Below are 26,111 nucleotides of genomic sequence, written 5' to 3' on the forward strand. Positions count from 1 at the left end.
AGGCAGCAGCCTCATGTTACAGGTACCCGTGAGTCCTGAGCAAAGCAGTGTGGTGCTGGAGAAAGAACTTGGGTTTCAGAGTTGTTTTGGCCAGGGTTCATGTCCTCTCTTCTAGTCCACTCTTTAGCTGAATAGACTTTAGAAAGTGAATAGATCTCTTTGTGCCTCTCCAAGCAGCTAGAAATCTGCTCTTCTGGAGTTGTACAGAGTATGGGAACATCTACCAACTAGGTACAGGATAGGACCTCAGTATGTATCATATTTATGGGAAATTTATCTCAGATGATTTAAATTCTTACACATTAGTGCTCAACAAGTGCTTTTTGCATCATCAATTATAAACCCCTAAATTAAAAAAAAAAAAAGAATAACTACTTTTATTTGGGTTGTTTGTTGAGAGAGATGAAATCCATGAGTTTTTATTTTCTATTTCCATGCATCTTGATTCCTTTAATTTAGAATTTACAGAATGTAAGGGACTATACTAGTTATCAGAGCCTTAAAGATGAATGTCACCTAGTTCTTGTTTCCCACAAAGTTCTGGGTCTTGAGTATCAGGCTTTTTTTTGTTTTTTGTTCTGTTTTTTAAAGATTTAATTTATTTATTTGACAGAGAGAGACACAGCGAGAGAGGGAACATAGCAGGGGGAGTGGGAGAGGGAGAAGCAGACCTCCCGCTGAGCGGGGAGCCCAATGCGAGGCTCGATCCCAGGACCCTGGGATCATGACCTGAGCCGAAGGCAGACGCTCAGTGACTGAGCCACCCAGGCGCCCCTTGAGTATCAGTTCTAACACATGAATAAGCCCTTTGGATTTTAGTAGTACCTCATTTTCTCCTCAGGTGAAGTAATTTCCTGTGTGAGCGAGCTGCAGAGCTTAAAGCTGGAGCCCTCGGCCGAGAAGGAGAAGCAGCGGTCAGCAGCCAAGCACATCCTCCTGCAGAAGCAGCGAGCGTTAGCAGACCTCTTTCAGCACCTTGCAAAAGCTGGTAAGGTTCTCACTTAAAACCTGATAAAGAATGATGACCAGCTCTTAGGGAGGAAAACAATGTGGGTGATTTGGGGGAAATTTCTAGAGACAGTTGAGATGGTGGGGAACAGAAGGTCGTAGGCCAGGTTTTGAAATGCCATTCTGAGAGTTTAGTCACGTATGAAATTCCTCTGATGAACCATTTGTGATTCCCAAATATTTTCATAGTTTTATAATGAGGTTTCTCAGAAACCGTGCTTTATTTTCATCACCATATGTTGTACAGCACCCACCTTTTCAACATATCTTAGTAAGTAACATTTCTCAAACTCTAGTGTGTGTACAAATGACTCAGGCAATCTCATTGAGTGCAGTAGTTCTGTTTCAGTAGGTGCAGGGCAGGGCCTCACAGCCTGCTTTCTAACAAGCTCCTGGTGCTATTCCAAGGACTTTATTTTGAGTAGCAGTGGCGATGGGATGGGGTGGGAGGGCGTGGCACATTCATTCTCTTCTGAGTTTCTTAAACACATGCTATTTATTTCCTAGGTTTGTCATATCGCAAAGGTCTTGCCTGGGCCCGTTCAAAAAACCCTCAAGAGATGCTTCATCTTCACCCATTAGATATCCGGAGTGCATTGTCTATAGTCAGCAACACTCAGGAGGCTGATTCTAGGTTTGTTTTTTAAATTATAAATAGAACAAGCAATTTAAGCCTCCATGTCCTTATTTGCCAAAATCGGGATAGAATCCCTCTCTCCTAGTGTTGCTGAACAGATAACATTTGGAAAAGTGCCTGCCTTGAGATCTGGCATGTGGTGAGCATTCAGTAAGAGATCATTTTTTTGCTTTTCCTTTTCCTCTCTTTCTTGCTTTCTTTTTTCTGTCTTTTTCTTTGCTTCTTTCCCTCTTTCCTTTTTTTCCTTCCTTCCTTCTTTCTTTCTTTCCTCTCTCCCTTCCTCCCTTCCTTCATGTAGTCTCCACACCCAACATGGGGCTTGAACTCACAACCCTGAGATCAAGAGTTGCCTACTCTACCAACTGAGCCAGCCAGCAACCCCCACCTTTTTTTTCTTTTTCTTTTTCTTTTTTTAAGATTTTATTTATTTGGGGCGGGGAGGAGAGGAGAGAAGGGAGAGTGAGAGGGTGAAGCATACTCCTTCCTGAGCAGAGAGTCCGATGGGGGACTCGATCCCAGGACCCTGAGATCATGACCTGAGCCAAAGGTAGATGCTTAAACAACCGAGCCACCCAGGCATGCTTTTTTCTTTTTTAAAGTATCTTTTCCTTTCCTCCTTATATTCACCTCTCCCATTATTTTTTTGGTCCTTTGATTTTTTCTTTCTTTCTTTCTCTTTTTTTTTAAGATTTTATTTATTTGAGAAAGAGAGTGTGTGTGAGAGATCATGAGCAGGGGGGAAGGGTATAGGGAGAAACAGACTCCCCACTGAGCAGGGAGCCCCATGCAGGACTCCATTGCAGGACCCTGAGATCATGACCTGAGCCAGAGGCAGACGCTTAAACAACTGAGCCATCCAGGCACCCTTTTTTCTTTTTTAAGTATCTTTTCCTTTATTCCTTGTCTTCACCTCTCCTGTTATTTTTTTGGTCCTGTGATTTTCTTTTTCTTTTCAAGATTTTATTTATTTGAGAGACTGTGTGAGAGATTACGAGTAGGGAGAAGCAGACTCCCCACTGAGCAGGGAGCCCCATGCAGGACTCCATCCCAGGACCCTGGGATCATGACCTGAGCCGAAGGCAGACACTTGACTGACTGAGTCACCCAGACACCCTCTGGTCCTCTGATTTTACTGAGGTCTCCTCACTTGATTTGAATTCTTAGGTGAAAATCTGGGGGAGAATGACCACATTTGTAGCTGTTTCCTATACAAAAATTCTTTATAATTTATTATAATATATTCTTGAGTTTGAGAACCTATAAACTTTGAGACAGAGCTATTTCTATGTTCATAACTATGACAGAGGTGGTTGTAAATGATGATTGGCATGAGCTGGGTATGCATACATTTGTATTTTGTTTGCTCAGTGGTCCTCTGAGTGCTTTAAATTTTAATTCAACACAACATTGTAAAAAGTAGGAATTTTTTTTAGGTTCTATTTATTTAAGTAATCTCTATATCCAATGTGGGGCTTAGACTCACAACCTTGAGATCAAGAGTTGCATGCTCTTCTGAGCCAGGCAGATACCCCAAAAGTAGAAATTTTACCTAAATATTCTGGATTTCAGTTTTTCAGGAAGATCTGGCCAAGTGGGTTTACTTTCCCATGCAGTTAAAAGTTAAACTGTAGCGCCCTCCTTTTGACAGGACACATGCTCTCTAGATCACTGTGGTCTTCAACAATCCGTTTTGCTTCTTCCACATTGAGGTCAGCTGTCATTGGCCTGTATCATTTTGTGCTTGGCCGTCCTTAATCATTTATATTATCTGCCTGGCCCCTGTAGGCATCGGGATTTATGACCCTTAGCTTCCACTCCTAAGATAGTTATAAAGTTTTCACTAAGGAAACTATATTGTTGTCATAATTTACTTCCCCACTGTACTTGAAATGCTAAGTATATAATACATCTTTTGCATAAAGGACTGATGAGTACCTGACTGAATGAGACCTCACAGAAATAAATCTATTCATACTCTTTTGACTTTTGGTTGTGACTAAATAATACCAATCTCTACGTCTTCAGGATCTGGGGTAGGAAATAGTGGTTTTAACTGAGTTAATCATGTTGAGTTCTTTTCCAGGCTGCTTACAGAAATCTCATCATCATGGGATGGATGCCAGAAATATTTCTTTCGTTCTCTCGCACGGCATGCCAGGCTTAGTGCAGCCTTAGCAGCACCTGCCAAGGTGGGTGATAGAACCTCCGATTGCAGGGGCCCAGGGAAAGCTCCTGTTTTGTTCCTCCAGGGCACCATTCTCAGGTCTTGTCAAGTGATCGGAGCCCATTACTGAAAGTGACTGAGCTTTTTGCAGAATATCATTAAACTTACAATATAAATCAATGTAGTTTTGTGTTTAATCAGAGAGCATTTTATCATAAATTCTCTTACTTACCTTTGCCAACAAGACCAAATGCATAAGAAAAGTTATGTAAGAAAAGCCTCAAGTAGAGAATGCCGTCTTCAGGTCTTTTTCCCTTTGTGAATTGGGAAAAGACCACTAATTTTGATGTTAAATCTAGTCCCTATTCATGGAACATCAGTGATCTGTGGAATCATAATTTGAGAAGCACTGCTCAAAAAGATGAATGTGTTGCTTTTAGACTGCAGTATATACCCATAGTTTATCTAAGCAAGGGGCACTTTCCCCAGAGAGTATTGGATGAACGGGCTTTCTAGTGACACCGGCATAGGTGGTAGTGTTTGCAAGCAACACCCTTGGCATGCTTCCTTCTTCCCCTGCCAGGAGATGGGCATGAACAACGTTGAGCGGTGCAAAGGCTTCTCGGCACATTTGATGAAGATGCTTATCCGACAGCGGCGCTCCCTGACCATACTGACTGAGCAGTGGATACTCCTCAGGTATCCGCTAACTAGTTAGTTGGGTTTGCGGCATGAATTAGGAAGAATTGTGTGAGTCAGCTTTCAATTGTGAAATGAAATTTGAGGCCCAAAGATGCAGATGGAATTCCTCTTGGCTCTGCCCCTTGCTTTTGGTGATAGACTTCTGCCCTGTGGTTCTGGCAACACCTCTTGGGAGAATGGGCCCTGGGGGATGAGTCCAGGGGGATGAGTCCGAATTAGAAAAAGTTGCCATGGCTGAAGTACACCTGGATGTAGATGGGGGGGGATTTGTGCATGACAGGATTGTATTTATGGTATTGGGGCATCCGTCTCTGGGCACAGATCATATTTGAGATATTCATTAGGCTTTTCGGATCACAGAGTTGCAATTTGCTGAGTGTCATACCTGGATGCTTCTCAGTGGAAATAAATACTTAAAAGATGAGGGCAGTTAGGAAAGCTGTCGTCCATTTGTTGAATGGATTGTTGACCGAAAGACTGTAATCACTTTGGCTACAGCTGTTTTCTGCTCTACTCATAAGGATTTATCTAACAAAGTATACTACAATTAAAGATGTTCTTTTTTTTATAATGGTTGAAATCACTGCAGTGGTGTGACCATGTTGGGTATGAAAAAGCTATAAGGGGGTAGGTGATAAGCAGTGAGTTTTGACACTTGTGAAAGATTGAAGACACTTCTTTCAGTCTTTAGAAGGATGTGTTTAAGTATTTTATTTTCTTTTATTTATTTTTTTTAATATTTTATTTATTTATTTGATAGAGACACAGCGAGAGAGGGAACACAAGCAGGGGGAGTGGGAGAGGGAGAAGCAGGCTTCCTGATGAGCAGGGAGCCCAGTGAGGGGCTCGATCCCAGGACCCTGGGATCATGACCTGAGCCGAAGGCAGACGCTTAACAACTGAGCCACCCAGGCACCCCAGATGTGTTTAAGTATTTTAAAAGGCATTTCAACAGACTTATCTGGGTGATCCGCTCTTTGATTATGTGAAAAAGCCCCTTCAGAAATAAATGAAGTTACTGTTTAAAAACCACGGTGATGCAGTTTAAGGTGCCATGTGTTTCCCCCATGGATTTCTCGGCACAGGAACCTCCTTGGCTGTGTGCAGGAGATTCATGGCAGGCTGACTGGCCCACTGGTCTACCCCGTGGCCTTCCCCCCTCAGGATGGTGTGCAGCAGTGGACAGAAAGGCTGCAGCATCTGGCCATGCAGAGCCAGATCCTGCTTGAGCAGCTCTCCTGGTTCCTCCAGTGCTGCCCTAGTGCAGGGCCAACTCCCGACCAAGGTGAGGCCCAGGCACAAGGTCAGCCTTCTGCCCTCTACCCAGAGGGACCAGAGCTCACCAAGGGACTGCTTTCCGGAGCAGTACAGGACCTCATCTCATCAGAACTGAGTTACCCATCTCCAGTACCTCGAAATCAGCTGCCCTCTGGTTGCCGGATGCGGAAACAGGACCAGCTTTGGCAACAGTCAACTGCAAGATTAACAGAGATGCTGAAAACCATTAAAACAGTGAAAGCTGATGTTGACAAAATCAGGCAGCAGTCTTGTGAGACTCTCTTTCATTCTTGGTGAGTGTGTTTATGTCTGTACTGTCCTTCTGTGTGTTCGGGGGCTTGCTCAGAGTTTAGTAATGGGTTGAAGTGATGAAAAGGATTTTTGCTTCAGTTCTCTGTTTTTCCGTGGACCTTCATAGTGCTTTGTGGCATATGTCTAGCTGTAAGTCTTAAGATACAGTGAATTTTCCCCTGGTTACATTTTAGTGGTTGGAGGGAGGGTATAGCCCCTTCCTCTCAACATTGTGGCATTTCTGTTGTTGCAGGAAGGATTTTGAAGTTTGCTCTTCTGGGCTGAGTTGCCTGTCCCAGATGTCAGTTCATTTGCAAGGCCTGGAGTCCTTATTCCTTACTCCAGGGATTGAGGTTGAGCAAACAGACCGACAAATGGCATTAGTTGAGAGCCTGGAATATTTAAGAGGAGAAATCAATAAAGCCACAGATGACTTTACTACCTGGAAGACACATCTGCTTGCTTTAGGCAGCCAAGGAGGTAAGGACTGTCATCGACAAGGGAGTCAAAGCCCAGTGTAGGAGTGATGTCCTGTAGATTTAAGTCTAGACTATCCTAAAGACACCCTGTGTTTTGTTCCAGACATATATTTGTCCAGGGTTCTAAGGTAGGCAGGTGTGGTTGGAACCCACAGCTCCTAACTCTTGATGCCTCATTTCTTTGAGTACTTTGCCTCTGAATTGATCATGTCACTTTGTAGCACATGTGTAGGGAGGCAGCACAGGCTCACTCGCTGTTAGTGACCGTTCTCTCTTAGACTGAAAGCTGAGGGCTGATATTTGGACTGAGTTGGTGTTTATACGCACCATCTTAACTATATTCATATTTTTGGCATTCTTCCAGCAAAACTTTCAATAAAAGGTGATAAACTCCTGTAGGTTTACCTAGACGAGGAAAATGTCTCATTCATCTTTGTGTTCAGCAGTTTGACATGGTGGCTCACCCACAGTAGGTGCTTGACAGGTGGCTGTTTGTAGAAATAACAAACGAGGATTGTTAATGATTTCCAGAGGCACTGAAGCATATGATTGGAGTTTTTGTTTGTTTCCCACCATGTTACTTACTAGGAAACCAAATGTTGGAGGAAGGGTTTGTGGAAGATTTTTCAGAGCAAGTGGAAACTGCCATCCGGGCCATCCTTTGTGCCATCCAGAACTTAGCAGAGGGAAACAGTAAAAAGACAGAGGAGACCACTGACCAAACAAGACCACGGGAGGAGGATGGTATGTCTGACATCAGGCAAAAACTGTTTTTATTCTTGATTTTATTTTTGTGGCTAAATATTTAAGGACCGATATCAGGAATGATGACTGGTTGAATGGAGACGAAAGGGTTTATTTTGTTATTCATCATATCTTCCTTTTCTGTGAATGAAAGAGGCAGCAGGCTTTGAGAGACTGCAATTGGGACATCTAACAAAACTCTTAGAGGATGACCTCTGGGCCGACGTGAGCGCTCTCCATGTGCAGAAAATAATTTCTGCTGTCTCTGAGCTGTTGGAGAGACTGAAGTCGTATGCTGAAGATGGCATAGCAGCTAAGCACACGGTAACCAATGGTTCTTTATAAGCTTCTTTCTATCTAGTATCTAGAGTGGGCCAACCAAAGGCAGAGTAGGTTTTTCACTTTGCTCCATGTGAATGGTCCCGGAGCAGGCCTTTGTGGCAAAAATCACTAAGAATTTGATTTCTTTATGCATGTAAACATCACTGATAAACTGAAAAGCTTAGGGCTTGCTAGCTAAGGGTTACAGTTGTAAGATGCACAGATGCAAAAAATGCCAGCAATCCAGAGTATCTATTATCTTGGGATTCTTTCATACCCAACCACATAGTCCTGGGTATTTGATGTTAATGTGGGTATTGCTGCTGTCAACTCAGGCTCAGTGGCCTCACCCTGCAAATACCATTCCCTTCACAACAAGCCAGCAGAGGGGGCAGTTGCTGGGTCCGTAATAGTCCAGAGAAGCAACTTATTTTGTAGGACGTTGTAAGTCTGTAGCATTGCTTCCAGTGCCAACTTTGATTCTGAATAGAATTTGTTTATAAACATCTTATTTTTTTTAAAAACAAAAATAAAAAACCTTGTTAACTAAATGAAACTTAAATGAAAGAATTTAAAAGTGTACTTTTTGTGAGGGTTTGTGTGAACAGGGAAGAAATGTCAGAGAGCAGAGGGGTGTGTGTGTGTGTGTGTGTGTGTGTGTGTGTGTGTAAGAGAAAATATACATAAAACTTACCATTAGTGGCATTTAGTATATTCACAGTGTTGTGCAACGATTGTTGCTATCCAGTTGCAGAACATCTTGTATTACCCCAGAGAAAACTCAGTAGTATGAGCAGGCCTTGTGATCTTTCCCCTGCAGTTCTTCAGCCAGTCCTGCTGCTTGTTGGTGCGTCTGTTGCCCATGCTCTCCAGGTACTCAGACCTCGTCCTCTTCTTCCTGACCATGTCTTTGGCGACTCACCGTAGCACCGCAAAGCTGCTCTCTGTGCTTGCCCAGGTCTTCACAGAGCTCGCCCAGGAGGTAAGGACTGTTCATGGGAAGCACGCTTGGGCAGCCAGTACCAAATACTCCAGACCCATTAGTGCATGGTTTCTGAGGCTTTTTTGGGACCTTCACAAATAGCAGGAGGTGATTTGCTCTCCCTGTGGATTTTTCAGGGCTTTGTCCAGCACCCTTTTGCTATACCTGTTTCCACTAAGGTTTTGGAACCTGCAGGTCCCCCACTGATGGATTCCCTAGACTCCAAAGGCTGTCCTGAGCCTCAGTCTCCTCATTTATAAAATGAGATCTGTCTACACTCCTTAGCATTTTTGTGAGAACTACTTTTAATTAGATATATACTTTGTTTTGTTTTGATTTCCTTAGTATTCTAAGGTTTTCTCCAGATCTAAGTATAATACAGGGGAGAGTCACTTGAGGAAGATAGGAATTTACAAACTGAAGATGGCGTCTAGCCTTCTTGTAAATAGTCAAGAGTTCTTACTTCTGACTAGAGGATAAATGTTTTATTTGTTGAGTAATAAATAAATGAATTAGTCCAATTTGCTCCCTCTATCCGATGGGCACTGAGCCAGTGTCACATCCCATCACTCCTTGAAGTCCTGCCACTGTGTGCAAAAGACAGTGGCAGGACAGTGTATGGTGAGGGTGCCCTTAGATTTGGATTAGCTGTGTTTGTCCAGTTGTGCTCTTGCTCTTGTCTGACAGGCTCTAGAATGACTTTGGCCTGTGCTTTGAGGTGGGGTGTAGGGGTTCTGATAAAAGCAAAGTGTTAGGAGCCCTTTGGCTGTTCTAGATGTAGCTACTGTAGTAATGTCCCCTCCTCCTGTATGGCTGTATTCTGCCTATACCAAAACCTATTTTAAAACAATGTAGCTCAATGGGAAAATTACGTAGGTTAACCAAAACATATTTTGCAATCAACATTCTAAGAATACATGTCTGTTCAAGTTGTATTCATATCCTTTCTGAGTAGTCCTGAGGGAAATTGAAAGTAGGTTACACTCAGTGCGAAGGTAATAGATCTAGGTTGTAATTACAACACCTAATCCACGGAAAGCTGCTTCTATGTAACTAAGTCACAATCAGTGACTGGTTTGGGGGTCTTAATTCCTATTTAGTTGGCAGCTGATTTTTTAGCACTTTTTCATCCTCAGATTGACAAATAACTTGATAGCTTGTCTGATAAAATTTCTGATTGAGAACCACTATTTTCTTCTACTTGTTTTTCTGTTCATTTTTGTCCCACATCCTAGTAGTTGATTTTCCTTTTCAAACTATTTTCCAACACAAAACACTTTTATCTCAACCCTTCACATGTGTTTCTTTGTCTGATCTTGTTCTTGACTCTTGACCCCATGCTGTGCCAGGTGCCTTGGCAGAAAATGCCGGATGTGGCATGTACACCAAGAGTGACAGTTTTACCTCAAGAGTTGAGGGGGAGTCATTGTTTTTTATATTAAAATTAACATTTTACTTGCACATTACACCAAATTTTCTTCAGTTTTTGAAGTAAAAATGAAATCTCCCGCTGTGGCATCTGCTTCAAGTTGCTCTACCTCCAGGGTTACAAGTCTTCTCTCCCTCCACTCTTTCTTCTCAGGCTTACTAATTTGAGAAGTAAATAAAGAAGGACGAAATCCCTTTGGGATTTAGACATCGAGAGGTTCTACCCTTACTCTGTGACTTGCTCCTAAATACTGTCCTAGCATAATTCATTCTGATTTTTGTCTTGCCAAATGAAATTACTACACACCAGAGGGCCTCTACGAAGTCAAAACCTTACATGTTAAATATGATGTCAAACTTTGAAACTGCATAGTAACTGTTATCAGCAAAGAAGAATGTCAAAGGTCTACTGGATGTATTTCCATCAGATTGAAAATACTGAGCTAGAGAAAAGCTAAAACAGTTTTTTTTCTGTCTTTTGTTGCTTTTGTACCTAATTGTTCACTCTTTTATTTTTAAGGGATTTTGCCTGCCCAAAGAATTCATGGAAGATTCAGCAGGAGAGGGAGCAACTGAGTTCCATGACTATGAGGGAGGTGGAATTGGGGAAGGCGAGGGCATGAAAGATGTGAGTGACCAGATAGAAAATGAAGAACAGGTATGATTTCATATGCCCGAAACATGCACACAGTTTACAGAAACTCACTCCTTTTTCCCTTTCTTTTCAATATTAAGTTTTACATGCAAATGTTTTTTACTACTAGGTTAATGGTTTTCAAACTGATCCGTGGAGCCCTAAGAATACTAAAGCTTTAGGGAGTGGGTGTAAATAAAAAGCTAAAAGACCACAGAAAGGAACGTTGCAGCTCAGTCATTAGTTATGTCTATAATTTGAGAGGGAAATTATTGAAAATTTTTATTTTAAATGAGGGAGATCTTTGCTGATGATTTTTCTAGAGTAATTTTGGTAGTGGCTCATTTAAGGATAACAAAATTTGACTATTTTAAGTAACAAATGCATTAAATAATAATGCCAGTGTTTACTGTTAAGAGGTTTTATTGTATGTCTTTAAGACCTGTTGAAAAATTTTAATCTATATCCTCTTTTGGTTGAAATCAAGAAGGTTTTTTTGAAATAGATGCTCTAGGCTAAAATTGTTGTGTTGCTCTTTTAAATTCCTATCTCATTTGGGAGTGATTTTTTTTTTCCATACTATTAAGAGATAATGGAATTTCTTTTTAGCACCTATATTCTAAGTCTAAAGCAGACCATAAATTTTTATTTAAGGTATGGTTATAGCCATTAAAAATAAAGGAGCAAACCAATTCAAACTTCTCATCCTTTGAAGGGAAAACTGGAAAGAAAAACCAACAAAAGAGTTATGCTAGTGTTGATGTGGTAGAGCTCTGTTTAATACACATACATTTTAAATTTGGCTTTTCTGTATCTTTCAAATTTAACTTCATCAACAGTACTTTTCTCATGGAAAATTTGGCAGTATCTCATAAATTTTAATTGTGTGTATTCGTTGACCTAGGAATTCCATGTTTTCTGATAGAAATGCTAATAAGGGTCAAAGATAAGCATATGAAGGAGTGTTTTTTTGTACAAGGATATTCCCTATAGCATTATTTGCAACGGTGAAAATTGTGAAAGGATCCAAATATTTATCAGGAGGAAATTGTTTAAAATATGATACCATCTGTGCAGAACAGTGCTATAAGTTAGAATGAGATAGATTTATATGTATCAACATGGAAATATATCTATGGGATATTTTTAAATTTTATTAATTTCTTTTTAAAGATTTTTTTATTTATTCATTTGAGACACAGAGATAGAGCATGAGCATGGGGAGAGGCAGAGAGAGAGGGAGAAGCAGGCTCCCCGCTGAGCCAGGAGTCTAATCTGGGATTCAATCCAAGGACCCCGGGATCATGACCTGAGCTGAAAGCAGACGCCTAACCATCTGATCCACCCAGGCACCCCCATTTTTTAATTTTAAAAAAGAAAAGTAGGGGTGATTGACTGACTCAGTCAATAGAGCATACAACTCTTGATCTCAGGGTCATGAGTTTGATCCCCACATTGGGTGTAGAGATTACTTAAAAAAAAAAAAAATCTTAAAAAAGAGAAGAAAAGCAAATTGCAAAAACAGTTTGTAAAGCAATGATCCTTTTTTGTTTAAAAAGATATTGGGAGGGGCACCTGGGTGGCTTAGTCGTTAAGCGTCTGCCTTCAGCTCAGGTCATGATCCCAGGGTCCTGGGATCGAGCCCCGCATCGGGCTCCCTGCTCAGCGGGGAGCCTGCTTCTCCCTCTCCTACTCCTCCTGCTTGTGTTCCTGCTCTCGCTGTGTCTCTCTCTCTCTCTGTCAAATAAATAAATAAAATCTTAAAAAAAAAAATAAAAAGATATTGGGAGACAGGTACTGATACAGATCGCCTAGGTGTATTCATGGATAAAAAGATGGACCAGAATGTCACCAATACTAATTTCTTTGGGAGTTTTGGAGGATGGTGGTGCTGTGGAAAACTTACTTTCTGTTTTGCTTAGAATTATTTTGATGGGATTTTATTATGCTTGTATTTTTAAAAAGCACTTTTAAAATCCAACCTTAATAAGAGAACAATCATGAATCTTCTGCCCCAGATATCACCTAGAGTATATAGGAATATGTAGTTTAAGGAAAAGTGAACAAAATTACATTCAGTTACTATATATGAGAGACCAAAATGATAAAAATATTAAAACCGTGGACAACACAGTAAGATTGAATTTTTGTATCCTTCTTATTCTTAAGAATTCATATTCTTTTTTTGAAAGAATGCATATTCTTTTCAATGTCTGGATTTTTTTTTTTTTAACAATTCACATGAAGAAACCATCAACAAAATTCTATATTCTCTAATCCCAATGCAGTAAAACTGGAAATTACAGACATATTAAAGCAAACCAGAAATTACTGTGTGTGGTTGTTCCTGTTGGTTCTCCTTTTTCTCTCCCCAGAGTTAACTTTTACCATTAATGTTGGCATTTAAATATTTATATTCTATTTAGAGTTGAATAAACATTAGCAAAGTTACAATGTTTATTTTTTCTATGCTACTTTTTGATACAGGCAGAAGATACATTTCATAAAGGTCAAGAAAAGGATAAAGAGGATCCAGACTCAAAACCAGACATTAAGGGCGAGGATAATGCCATTGAGATGTCCGAAGACTTTGATGGGAAAATGCATGATGGGGAACTTGAAGATCAAGGTTTGCAATTATCTATCACTTCATTCTTGTTTTTAAAAAATATTTTATCTAAAATATATATGTATATATATTTTTTATCTGGGAAATTACATGTTCCCAATAAGGAGCCTATTATAATCTTTTGGAACAAGTTTATCACTCTGCACAACTGCAAATGACAACATCAGTATATATACCTGTTTCATCACTCTCTCCACTGAAGCAGAAGTCTGTAGTCAGTTTTGGAGATTCTTCTGAGTAAACTGAGATGTTGACTGGTACTTTGGCTGCCTCATGTGCTAGATGCAGTGACGGAATACCCTTCGGGGAAGCCTGAAAGAGCAAGGAGAGATAACTAAAAGAGCTTGGCTCTCAGCTCAAAAGTAAATTGGTCAGGGCACCTGGGTGGCTCAGTTGGTTGAGCGACTGCCTTCGGCTCAGGTCATGATCCTGGAGTTCCGGGATCGAGTCCCGCATCGCTTCTCCCTCTGACCCTCTTCCCTCTCGTGTTCTCTATCTCTCATTCTCTTTCTCTCAAATAAATAAATAAAATTTTTAAAAAAAAAAGTAAATTGGTCAGGGTAGTTTCTTAAAAAAAAAAAAAACCTTATAAAAACAGTAGACATTTGTTACAGATGATTTGGAACAAGAGTGCAGGAGTGAAATAGCCCTTAGGCTTACCACCCAAACCACTTAATAAATTTTAGTTTATTTTTTCCATATATTGCATATGTGTGTACACACACACACACACCATAGTTTCATAGTTTGCTTTTTTTCTTTATTCTTTTTTTAGAAAGTGGGGGTAAGGGGCAGAGAGAGAGGGAGAGAGAGAATCTTAGGCAAGCTGCATGCCCAGCGCAGAACCTGATGTAGGGCTTGATCTCACAAGCCTGAAATCATGACCTCAGCCAAAATCAAGAGTTGGACACTTAACCGACTGAGCCACCCATGCGCCACTATAGTCTGCTTTTTTCATTTAACATGAACATTCCCCTCTCATTACAAATTGTTTGAGAATGTGATTTCTTATGGCACATCATCACCTGTCTTATGTTTGTTCCATAATTCGGTTATTGCCCTAAATTTCTGTCCAGAGCTTAATTTGAGATATCATGTCTTATTGTAAGTGAAGATCTTGCAGAAATGAAAGTTGACTGTAGAGTAGAAGAGTGCACACTTGCCTAAGCAGCACAAGAATATAACCTTTGGCACAGTAGACCTTGAGCAAAAACAATGGCAAGAAAATTCTGATTGAGTTAGACACATGATGTTAGATGTTGGATAAAATAGAAGTGTATAGTGTGTTGAAGATGGGGAGAAACCTTGGAAATCATATGGTGTAAGTCTTTCATTTCACAGATAAGAAACCAAAACCCAGGGAAGTTGCTGAGTCTCATAATGAATATTCCCCCCAGCATCAGAAGTAGACACCTTGACAGCTATTTCACCACCCTTCTGTTTGTTAATATCCCACATTACAGACTTCTTTTTTCCTTCAAATCGTTTGTAAAACACAGTAGGACTACTTCAGCAGATCTAAAGGCATCTGCCTGTACAGTGTTCCTTAAACACAAGCAGTAAATCTCAGGTGGGGCACTTGCCAGGTAGTGGGTCCATGCCTCTTCTGCACACATGGACCAGTCAGTTTGGGGATTTGCCTGACTAAGCTCAGTGCCTTCCCTTTCAGAAGAGGATGATGGGAAATCAGATAGTGAGGGCGGAGACCTGGATAAACAGATGGGCGATCTGAATGGTGAGGAAGCTGACAAACTAGATGAGAGGCTTTGGGGTGATGACGACGATGAGGAGGAAGATGAAGAGGAAGAAGACAGTAAAACTGAAGAAACAGGACCAGGAATGGATGAGGTAATTAAAAGACTCCCCCCATCCTGTAGTCCCCAGGTTGAGAGGAGACATTCTTCCCACCAGCTACCACTCCCTGTCATTTACTGCTCTTCCTTTTCTTTGTTTTTCTTCTTTCTTTCATCCCTCTTTTTTTTTTCCTCTTTAATCTATCTTACTTGATTGTATTCAGAACCAGAAGAATGGTCTTATCTGGGCCGTCCCATGTGTTATGGAGGAGGGAAGTTAAGAAGACTCAGTGCAAATGCTTTGATACTGCTGTTGACCACTGAACTTCTCCATCTCTCTGCTTAGGAGAAGTTTGGGGCTGGGTGGGACTCCCCAGCAGCATAGTGTGACCCATTCCACTGTTCACACACCTGCTATTACTGCGGCTGTCTGGGCCAAGCCAGACTGCTCTTTCCAGGTCATGAAGGACACCCTGTCAGCTGGATATTTCCATGGCATTGGCCCAACAGGCAGAAATTCTACATGCCTAAGAGGTACTTTAGGTAGAATCAATCTATATGAAAATAGTTTCTTAGATTGAGCGTAATGATTTTGTGTTTTTTTTCTTCCTTTGACATTTAGGAAGATTGTGGACTTGTTGCCAAAGATGACAACTTGGATGCTGGGAAGTCAAACAGAGATAAAAGCCAAGATAAGAAGGAAGAAAAGGAAGAAGCAGAAGTTGCTGATGATGGGCCAGGCCAGGACAAAATTAATGAACAAATAGATGAGGTGATGAGGATTTGAAGCCCATCCACCCCTGATTCCAGGCCAGGGCTGTTACACCACACAACTCCTGGGGAGTCTCAAGACATTTTTTTTTTCCTATTCATCAGTTGTTTTCCCATTGCCTCATAAAAGAACATGTTACAAAGTCTCTTAACAGGACATAAAATATCTAATACTTGGTTACTGATGAGGCGGTCTTCATGCTGTTTGGGCTCATGCTGGAGTTTGGAAGCTCAATTCTGTTATTCTTTTCCATATATCTCCTCATAAACTTTAGTTTCCTTTTTGAAATTAAGTAACACAGTACCTCTTATCAGTGGAGAACCTGCACAGAAAGTGAAGTTTGAAATTCCAGCATGAAAATTCTGGAAGCATTAGTAAAATTCTAAAGTGTGGGGGAAACTTTAGAGAAGAGACTTTGTATTCTTTTAGCATTACTGCTTAGAGCTAATTATATGCAGATGCTACTTTTTTAAAAAGTTTTATTTTTTCCTGTTCTCTCCATTGTCCAAAGAGGGAATATGATGAGAATGAGGTAGACCCTTACCATGGCAATCAGGAGAAGCTGCCAGAACCTGAGGCCTTGGACCTTCCAGACGACTTGAACCTCGACAGTGAAGACAAGAACGGTAGTGAGGACACAGACCATGAAGAAGGAGGTGTGTCTTTCAAAACCTAAAGAGACCAGTTGGAATTCACTGAAAATGAGCAGTAATCAATTTCTTCATGCCATGTCATGGCCAGGTCATAAATCATGTCTGGTCAGCTCAATTCCAGTTTGAGAAAATTGTTTGCTTTCTCTGTAGTGTTTCTCACCTGAGTTAGACTTAAAGTGTAAGCTGAGTAGAATTAAAGTAAACCAGCAGGTTTTTGTCATTAATGTCCTCTCCTGTCCTGTGTTTTAGTAGTATGGTACCTGGGTGGTGCTTCATCCCACAGAGCTTCATTTCCCCACCACCATCTTGATGTCCCATGTCATGGGTTGAGGTAAACACTGCAGTCTGGGAATATGTAGGCCTCTTGTGGAACCTACTTTCAGCTGTCTTAGAGAAATGATTGTTTCAGTTATTGATTGCTATGCTTATGTTGTGTGTTTAGTTTGAAATGTGAAGTCATTGTTATGGGGAATGAAATTGAATAATGAAGAGAAATCACAGGGCACTTGACAGTAATCTATCTGTCACCCACTGTTCAGTTTGAGTGACTTCCCTAGGGAGAGCTGTCTGGTATTGGAAGCATTGTAGAGAAAATGCCTCTATAATAGAAGGTCCCCAGTCATGGTGGGTAATCACACAGAAAGATAAGAGCTAGCCTCACTCTGCTTCATAATGAATCGGTTACATAGATAAGCTATTAAACTTTTTTAAACACCATATTGGACAAAATTAGCAAGTTATGAAAGAGGTACCATTTACATAAAAGTTTAATATTATATGTTATTAATGGGTACATCAAATGTAGGAAAACATAGGAATAAAACACAGCAACTTCAGGTTATGGTGACCTCTGAGGAAGTAGGAAGGGCAGAGGCATCCAGAATCCATATAGTTGTACCCAGAACCACTTATTTCTTAAAAACAAGTGACTGAAGTTTCATATAAATATGACAAAATATTTATATCTGTTAAATCTAGGAGGTAAGTATATGGCTCTGTTTTCATGCTTTAAATTTAATTTAGTAATTTAAATTTGTGAACTTGCTATTTAACCAGAATCATTTGGTTGAAGATTTGATAGAGGCTTTCCTCATGCTAAGAACAAGTCTTCACTCTCTGAATCTATAACTTACTTTTTTTTTAGTTTTCATTTTCCTATAGCTTTATTAAGAAAGCTAAAAGAAAATCTCCCAACGTCTATGAAGGCCAGACTTCTTATATTAAATTCTAGCTGAATTTTGGGGTGCCTGAGTGGCTCAGTCAGTTAAGCGTCCAACTCTTGATCTCAGCTCAGGTCTTGATCTTAGGGTTGTGAGTTTAAGCCCCTTGTTGGACTCCATGCAAGGTATGGAGCCTACTTAGAAAAAAAAATTCTAGCTGACTTATTTAGCATTGTATAAGTTGCTGCTTCTGAGGCCATTTCACTACCATATAATTTTGGAATCTGATGTCAACCTTAAATTCCAACAAGTAAGCAAGGATAAAATTGAAAATTAAAATCCATTGAGGGCAGGGGCACCTGGGTGGCTCAGCCATTAAGCGTCTGCCTTCGGCTCAGGTCATGATCCCAGGGTCCTGGGATCGAGCCCCGCATCGGGCTCCCTGCCCCACGGGAAGCCTGCTTCTCCCTCTCACACTCCCCCTGCTTGTGTTCCCTCTCTCGCTGTGTCTCTCTCTGTCAAATAAATAAATAAAATCTTTAAAAAAAATAAAAATAAAAAATAAAATCCATTGAGGGTGTAATAGCTATTTACTCTAGAAAAACTCAAGCTCACTTTAAACTATTGTGTATATAAGCTAAGAAGCAATACTTTAAAGAATTGTTAACAAATTAACCGTGATTTCTGACGTGTCCAAAGTATGGGGATGTTCTTTTGTTTTATTTTTTTTTTAAGATTCTTATTTAAGAGATGGGGTGCCTGGCTGGCTCGGTTGTTAAGTGTCTGCCTTTGGCTCAGGTCATGATCCCAGGGTCCTGGGATCGAGCCCCGCATCGGGCTGCCTGCTCTGCAGGAAGCCTGCTTCTCCCTCTCCCACTCCCCCTGCTTGTGCTCACTCTCACTGTGTCTCTCTCTGTCAAATAAATAAATAAAATCTTAAAAAAAAATTTTTTTTTATTTAAGAGAGTGAGAGAACACGAGAGGGGGGAGGGTTAGAGGGAGAGGGAGAAGCAGACTCCCCACTGAGCAGGGAGCCCAATGTGAGGCTCAATCGTGGGGCTCGATCCTGGGACTCCGGGATCATGACCTGAGCCATAGGCAGACGCTTAACTGATTGAGCCACTCAGGCGCCCCTAGGAATGTTCTTTTAATAAATAAAACTTTTCCAAATAGGATTGTTTCCATTGAATGTATGTTGTATTTTCTGTGTATGATAAAGAAGGATGTCTGTCAATTATTCCCAAGGATAATATCCTTTCCTATCTTTGGTTTCCTATTGTTGTGTTGGCTTTTAGGATTTTTTTTAGCAGATTACTTAGAATTTTTTTAGTGAAATGCACCATCCAGACAATTGTATGTAACAGATACATACAATTTAGAGCAGGGGTAAGCAAACTTTTTCTGTAAAGGGTCAGATAATATACCATAATTTATAGGCCATAAACTGCAACAAGGGTTGCAAAAACTCCATTCTGTTTTTGTAGTAATATGAAAGCAGCCATAGGCAATACAGAATGGGTGGGCTAAACACAAAGGTAAGCAAATAGATGTGTCTATATTCCAGTAAAACTTTATTTACAGAGGCACATCAGCTAGATTTGGCCCTGGGGGCCATAGTTTGCCAATTCCTGGTTCGAGACTAATAACAAAGTTTGTGTAAAATGATCCCATGTTAAATCATGTTGAATTCTGTGTTTCTACTTTTTGTTGTATCTATCTAGAAGAAAATCCTTTGGAAATTAAAGAAAAGCCAATGGATACTGAAGAAGCAGATCCTGAAGTTGAGGAAATAAAGGAAGAGATCGAGGCTGACCACAGTGAAGGTCAGGGTCAACATGAGCCTGAGGAAGGCCCCAGTGAAGAGGAGAAGGGCGAGGGGGAGGAAGAGATGGACACAGGAGCTGATGACCAAGGCAAAGATACTGCTGAACATCCTGAAGAAAACTCCGAGGATGAGCGGCAGTCTCTGGAGGACAAGGACAAGGAAGCCAGTGAGGACAGTGCAGAGAATGGTGTTCCTGTTGACCAAGGTCTCCAGCCCCAGGTGCTGTGGAGTGTCCGGCTTGTCTCAAGTTAAAAGTAATAGGAGAGGTTACTTTATTCCTAGCAGAATCTTTTAGGATACTTCTCTATCACCAGGTGGCGCTGCTGAGCAGCATTAAGTTTCTGTTTAAGACCCTTTCTGCCTGATAACCCTCCCTGCACGCTGAGGAGTAGGGCACCTGCTTGTTGCAGGACCCACCCCTCACCCCTCACCCCCGTCCACTCCGCTGCCTCATATTCTTCCCCCAGAGCATGTCAATGTGGTGTCTGCTTACCCTGCAGAAGCAAGAAGAAGAAGATGGGGAGAACTCTGACACAGGGGAGCAGGTGCCAGAGGCCACGGAGAGGAAGGAGCACGACTCCTGTGGGCAGACCGGGTTGGAGAGCGTGCAGAGCACACAGGCTGTGGAGCTGGCTGGAGCCGCGCCTGAGAAGGAGCAGGGAAAGGAGGTGATAGGCCCTCATTGCCTCTGCCAGCTGCCTCTAGGAGGGTTTCTTTTCCCTGGGTGAAATCACCCGTCTGTTTAGCAGTAGTTGGTGTATGTGTGATGTTGTTCTGTTGACATTGAAAGAGATCATCTTCCATCCTTTGAGAAAGTGATCGGGTACCTACTTTTATGTGCATCTCAGAACAGATCCTAGAATATTGGCTACACACCGGACTTAAGTATTCTGCTTAAAGAGAAAGAGCTGTTAGACTGGTAGTACTTCATGGGAGAATCAGGTTCATGTTATTTTTTAGAAAGCTCCCAAGTAAAGATAGGTTGAATTTAGACTTTAGAGCCAGTACTGTGTTTCTTTTTTTTTTTTTTAAAGATTTTATTTATTTGAGAGAGAGAGAGAGAATGAGAGATAGCAAGCACGAGAGGGAAGAGGGTCAGAGGGAGAAGCAGACTCGCTGCTGAGCAGGAAGCCTGATGTGGGACTCGATCCCGGGACTCCAGGATCATGACCTGAGCCGAAGGCAGTCGCTTAACCAACTGAGCCACCCAGGCGCCCGCCAGTACTGTGTTTCTAATAGTAGTTCCCTTTTCCTTGCTGTCCACTAGGCTTCAAAGGGGTTTTTTTGTTTTGTTTGTTTGTTTGTTTGTTTTTAAGAGAGGGAGAGAGAATGAGCGCATGAACATACGGGAGGGGCTGAGGGAGAGAGAGAATCTTAAGCAGGCTCCAGCTCTCAGCACAGAACCCAACCCAGGGCACAATCTCACAACCCTGAAATCATGACCTGAGCCAAAATGAAGAGTTGATGCTTAAATGACTGAGCTACTCAGGCGCCCCTCCAAAGGTTTTAATTTAAAAAGCAAAGCACTTTGTTCCTTGAGCCAGAGTGATGTGTTCTGTTTATGACCACAGTTCAGGCCACTGGCATGCTGTGGAAAGAGCGTTGAAAGTCAGAGGACCTGCTACTTACAGTGGTAACTCTGAACAGCTCCTTAAGCCTCTTTGAGCCCAGTTTTCTCACCAGTAATAACACCTGCTTATACTTCTTGTACACCCCCCACCACATTTATTGAGCACCCATTAGGTAGGTGCTAAGCATTTTCATTACTTCAGGTCCTCATAATAGTACTCTAAGACAGCTGATTATTGTTATTACTTTCTCCATTTTATATTTGAGTTAAGTAAGCCACAGTAAAGTGAAATGACAGTCTCAGGGGTACATAGGTGGTTGATGGCAAAGCATGGTTTCTGGTTGAGGTCTGTCCTGCATTCAGAGTAAGTCATTACAGTCCTGGAAACAAGGAACTAATCAGCCTTACACAGCAAAGTCACTCGAGATGGTAACATCTATATCTAGATGCTCTTGCTTTTGCCCACAGTCCAGGCCTTAGTCATGGGTGAGTTTCCAGAGCAGGGAGGCAGGTATTGTGTGACTCAGAGAGAATAATAGAGAAGCTTCGTGCAATATGGCACAGTAACCAGGTGCTTGTACAGCATCTTCCATCCTCATTCTCTTGTGGCTTGAATTTCATAGGAACACGGGAGTGGAGCTGCGGATGCAAACCAGGCAGAAGGCCATGAATCCAACTTCATCGCCCGGTTGGCTTCCCAGAAACAGACCAGGAAAAACACACAGGTCTCTAGCCCTCTTCAGCTGAACTTAGGTGCAGGCTGCATGGAAAAGATGCCCTGAGTACAGTGGTTTAAAAACAGCAATGCCCCCGTCTCACCAAACATGATGGCAACCATGGCAAGGAAATCAGGACCCTGGGCTTCTTCCCTGTGGGGGTCTGTAGACACACACACACACACACACACACACACACACACACACACACACACACACTGGGGGGTCTGTAGAGAGACACACACACACTGTGGGGGGTCTGTAGAGAGACACACACACACACACCCTCCCTCCCTCCCTATTCCTGTTATGCAGCCTAAGAGCCAGGTGTTGGCTGCTGTTGCCCAGTACTAGCCAGTCTTTCTTCCACTGTCCTTACTCTTTTGTGTTTTAAAAATTAGGTTTTTAAAAAAGATTTTATTTATTTGAGAGCACAAGTGTGAGTGGGGCGAGGGGCAGAGAGAGAGAGAATTCCAAGTGGACTGTGTGCCCAGCACAGAGCCTGACACAGGGTTCTATCTCATGATCCACGAGATCATGACCTGAGCCAAAATCAAGAGTCGGATGTTCAACTGACTGAGGCCCCCAGGTGTCCCTAAAACTTAGGGGTTTTTTTGAACGGGGTATAATTCATGAACATGAAATGAAGTTCATATATAAAAAGCAATCCCCTAAAAAGCTTCCATCTTATTCCTGTCTTCAAGCCACGCAAGAGAAGATTGGTGCTACCAGTTTTGTCTTGTTTTACACATATTTTCGCATATGTAACTTATGGATGTCTGTTTCTTCCTTGCCTTTAATCCAGATATAAAGTATATCATATGGATCGTTCTATATTTGTGTATAGAGATCTGCCTATTCTTAACAGCTGCATTAAATTCCATTTTTCTGTAGTTGTGCCTCATTTAGTTAACCTGCCCCCTGTGGATGGACATTAGTCGTTTTGCCATTACAGACATAGCTCTAATGAATTTCCACCTATCCCCACAGAGTTTCAAGAGGAAACCTGGACAGGCCGACAATGAACGCTCCATGGGTGATTACAATGAGCATGTGCATAAGCGGCTGAGGACTGTGGATATGGAGAGCCACACTGAGCAGGGGCCAGCCCAACCTGAGGCCCAGGTGGAGGATGCAGATGCGTTTGAGCACATTAAAGAAGGCAGTGACCCTTACGATGCACAGACATACGGTAGGGTTCAGGGAAGGCTTCTCCTTTGGTCACTGAGCTCTCTGTGAGAATTTAAGCCGTATGACTGTGTGCCCAGCAGATAAGCAAATTCATCTTAGGGATGGGTAATGGCTTTTTTTTTTTTTTAACTGTTTTCTCTTTAATAAGAATTATGCAGGAATGCAGTTTGGTTTTGGTATAAAAAGGTATCTGTGGTAAGTGCAAGTGTTCAGGGTTTCGGAGTCTGGTGTAAGTCTTTTACATATCCTTGATAACAGTTTGCCACATCCAAACCTAGTGCTAATCTCAGGGTTTCTGAGTACTGGACATTCCTTCATAGTCACTGTGAGGTCACTCTCTGCAACGGCTAGAGCTGTGAACTAGAAACGCTTGTTTTTCCCATAAGTGAAAAGAGAAAAAAATAATCTTCTTGGTGACTTTTTAATGTTTTATTCCTAACATGTAAACTAGTGTTGACAATATTTATCTATGAGCATCATTTCTTTTGTATCTTCACTTTTTAGAAAAATAAAACAGTAGTAATAATTGCTACCATGAATCGAGCTCTTGCTTTGTACCAAACACTATTCTGAGTCGTTGCTGAATGATCATGAAATTTCTCCAATAATCTTAGGAGCTACAATATTTCCATTTTATAGATGAGCATACTGAGACCAAACAAGTTTAAGAACTTGTCCAAGATCACAGAGCTCATCCTCAACGTTGGTTTTTCTGTGTCCTGTGTTATATTCTTTTTTTTTTTAAATATTTTATTTATTTACTTGACAGACACAGCGAGAGAGGGAACACAAGCGGGGGGAGTGGGAGAGGGAGAAGAAGGCTCCCCGCTGAGCAGGGAGCCCAATGCGGGGCTTGATCCCAGGACCCTGGGATCATGACCTGAGCCGAAGGCAGACGCTTAACGGCTGAGCCACCCAGGCGCCCCTGCGTTATATTCTTAATCATTAGTTTCCACTCATAATTTGGTAATGGAGGATAATTCCATTAGCTGCTCTGAGTCATGTGTCTAGCCTGTTTCTTCTGGTTCAGTTTCTTGTAATAGCAGTAAAAACCTAGCTAAGCATCCTATTTTTGTGGTAGAGAATCAGCAGTTACATTAGTAGGTCAGTAGGGCATCCAAGGCACAGAGAAGCCAAGTACCATGTTCATGCCCCATAGCTGGTCAGTAGAGAACCAGCATGAGTAAAATCTTGGAGGCTAAAAATGACAAACCATACCCACTCTTGATTACTTTGTTCTGGGAAGACCTAGGCTCTTTATGTGTCTGTGTGCTCTATTGGCAGATGTGGCCAGCAAGGAGCAGCAGCAGTCCGCAGAGGGTTCCAGCAGGGGTCAGGAGGAGGGGACAGAGGATACCTTCATGGACACGGAGGAGGAGCAACTCCGGGCAGCAGACATGCAGCACCTAAAGCCGGAGGCGGTCACGTCAGGGACCACAGCGAGCCCTGGTGAGCCCTACAGTGAGCAGATCCCTCCTAAGCTCCCTGACTCAGAAAAGTCACTTCTCGTGTAATGTGGTCTGATCTGGTTGGTTCTTTCCCCGTCCTAACCCACGGAGTAGGTGTTTGTGTACCTGTGATAATTCCACTGTATTTCACTTGGGAGTCAAAAGGTGGAAGAGTGGTGTTGCAGCCACTGTCCTTTAAGGAGACCTCAGAAACCTGAGATTCAGGCAAAATGCCTTCAGTCTTCTTTAAATATGTAGAAAACAAAATAGTACACTGCAGTTATGACCAGAAGAAACACTCTTGATTATTAGAGAAGGGTTTTCAATTATGTGGAAATATAGAATATTAGCATAAAATGCAGTAAAATATTTAAAGAAATAGAATGGGGAAAATGCATGTGAAAAAGTAACCACGCTTCTTACATACAGTTCCATTTCAGAGTTGACCAAGTGCTTTTACGAGGCAATATATTAAAAAAAGAAAAAGAGGGGTGCCTGGGTGGCTCAGACAGTTAAGCGTCTGCCTTCGGCTCGGGTCATGATCCCAGGGTCCTGGGATCGAGCCCCACATCTGGCTCCCTGTTGAGCAGGGTGCCTGCTTCTCCCTCTGCCTCTGCCGTGCTGCTTCCCCTGCTTGTATACTCTGTCAAAAATAAATAAAATCTTAAAAAAAAAAGAAAAAGAGATAAACTATGGATTTAACACATTAAAAAATAACCTTATCAGCAGTGGAATAAATGCAAATTCAAAAGAACTTGCCCAACTCAAAAACCTTTTTTTTCCTGCTTTCTTCTTGTCTTCTTGGGTTTTAGAACTGTCAATGCTCAACTATTGTATGACAGTGGGAATGGCACAACTCTGATGAAAATTCAAAATCCAGACTTTGCCTCTTCCTTACCTTATAGGTTACGGCTTATTATTAATATTTTCTTTGCCTCAGTTTCCTCATAAATAGAATGGAACTATGACTTTAGTTTTTATTTTTATCAAAGTTTTATATGCATGTAGTTTAAAGAATCACACAGTTCTACAAGGCTTATCAGGGTAAATGGGAGTCTCCCCCATTTCCCTTCTTTGCAGAACAGCTGCGTTCAATATCACAGTGGGGAGGTTAGGAGAGTCAGAATTGGCAGTGCCTGACCCAAAGAGAAGGAACCTGTGGAGCCCATGTGTGGAAATTTGGTGGGGACTGAAGGAGTGAGGTTTGAGTAATTGTTAGGCAGGCAGTCGTGAAGGGTCAGTCTCTGTAATTTTATGGTAAGTAAAACTCTGTCCTTTATGCAAATAGGCTTTGATGAGATGGAGGTGGAGACCCAAGCTGTTAAAACAGAAGACCAAGATCCCAGGATCAACCTATCACATGAAGAGACAGAGAAGGAGAAACCAGAGAGAAGCCGAGATTCAACCATTCACACAGCCCATCAGTTCCTCATGGACACAGTTTTCCAGGTACAAAAATGTTCACAAATTACTGCTTTAATAAGTTAATAAAATGTAATTATAAACTGCTTTTAAATTTTTGTCTTTAGAACTTCATGGAACATCTGGTTGTTTGGGGTTATCTTATCCTTATCAAAGTTTTCTCAAAACAGATAACACTGTTCCAGCACTTTGTCCCAGCGTCATAATGGGTGGTCTGTCCTGACCTGACTATGATGGTGGGTCTGGTCCTCCAGTCTCAGGCTG

General features: G+C 41.7%; 1 protein-coding gene across 1 annotated transcript in view; it reads left to right on the forward strand.

The window, feature by feature from the left end:
* The window catches only part of MDN1 (midasin AAA ATPase 1), a 157,813-nt gene that overhangs the window by 122,748 nt on the left and 8,954 nt on the right, over window positions 1-26,111 (forward strand). The window contains exons 75-94 of the mRNA XM_028108025.2: window positions 842-988; window positions 1,516-1,642; window positions 3,729-3,834; window positions 4,393-4,508; window positions 5,597-6,082; window positions 6,334-6,560; window positions 7,148-7,303; window positions 7,458-7,627; window positions 8,445-8,606; window positions 10,555-10,692; window positions 13,156-13,297; window positions 14,967-15,145; window positions 15,713-15,862; window positions 16,374-16,518; window positions 19,397-19,719; window positions 20,001-20,168; window positions 21,694-21,795; window positions 22,777-22,978; window positions 24,262-24,426; window positions 25,714-25,874. Of these exons, the coding sequence (XP_027963826.2) occupies window positions 842-988; window positions 1,516-1,642; window positions 3,729-3,834; window positions 4,393-4,508; window positions 5,597-6,082; window positions 6,334-6,560; window positions 7,148-7,303; window positions 7,458-7,627; window positions 8,445-8,606; window positions 10,555-10,692; window positions 13,156-13,297; window positions 14,967-15,145; window positions 15,713-15,862; window positions 16,374-16,518; window positions 19,397-19,719; window positions 20,001-20,168; window positions 21,694-21,795; window positions 22,777-22,978; window positions 24,262-24,426; window positions 25,714-25,874 (3,572 nt within the window). The remainder of the gene's footprint in view (window positions 1-841; window positions 989-1,515; window positions 1,643-3,728; window positions 3,835-4,392; window positions 4,509-5,596; window positions 6,083-6,333; window positions 6,561-7,147; window positions 7,304-7,457; window positions 7,628-8,444; window positions 8,607-10,554; window positions 10,693-13,155; window positions 13,298-14,966; window positions 15,146-15,712; window positions 15,863-16,373; window positions 16,519-19,396; window positions 19,720-20,000; window positions 20,169-21,693; window positions 21,796-22,776; window positions 22,979-24,261; window positions 24,427-25,713; window positions 25,875-26,111) is intronic.

Source organism: Eumetopias jubatus, unplaced genomic scaffold, assembly GCF_037043125.1.
Source record: "Eumetopias jubatus isolate StellerSeaLion01/CBP00866 unplaced genomic scaffold, mEumJub1_p1.0 scaffold_6, whole genome shotgun sequence".
NCBI lineage: Eukaryota > Metazoa > Chordata > Mammalia > Carnivora > Otariidae > Eumetopias > Eumetopias jubatus.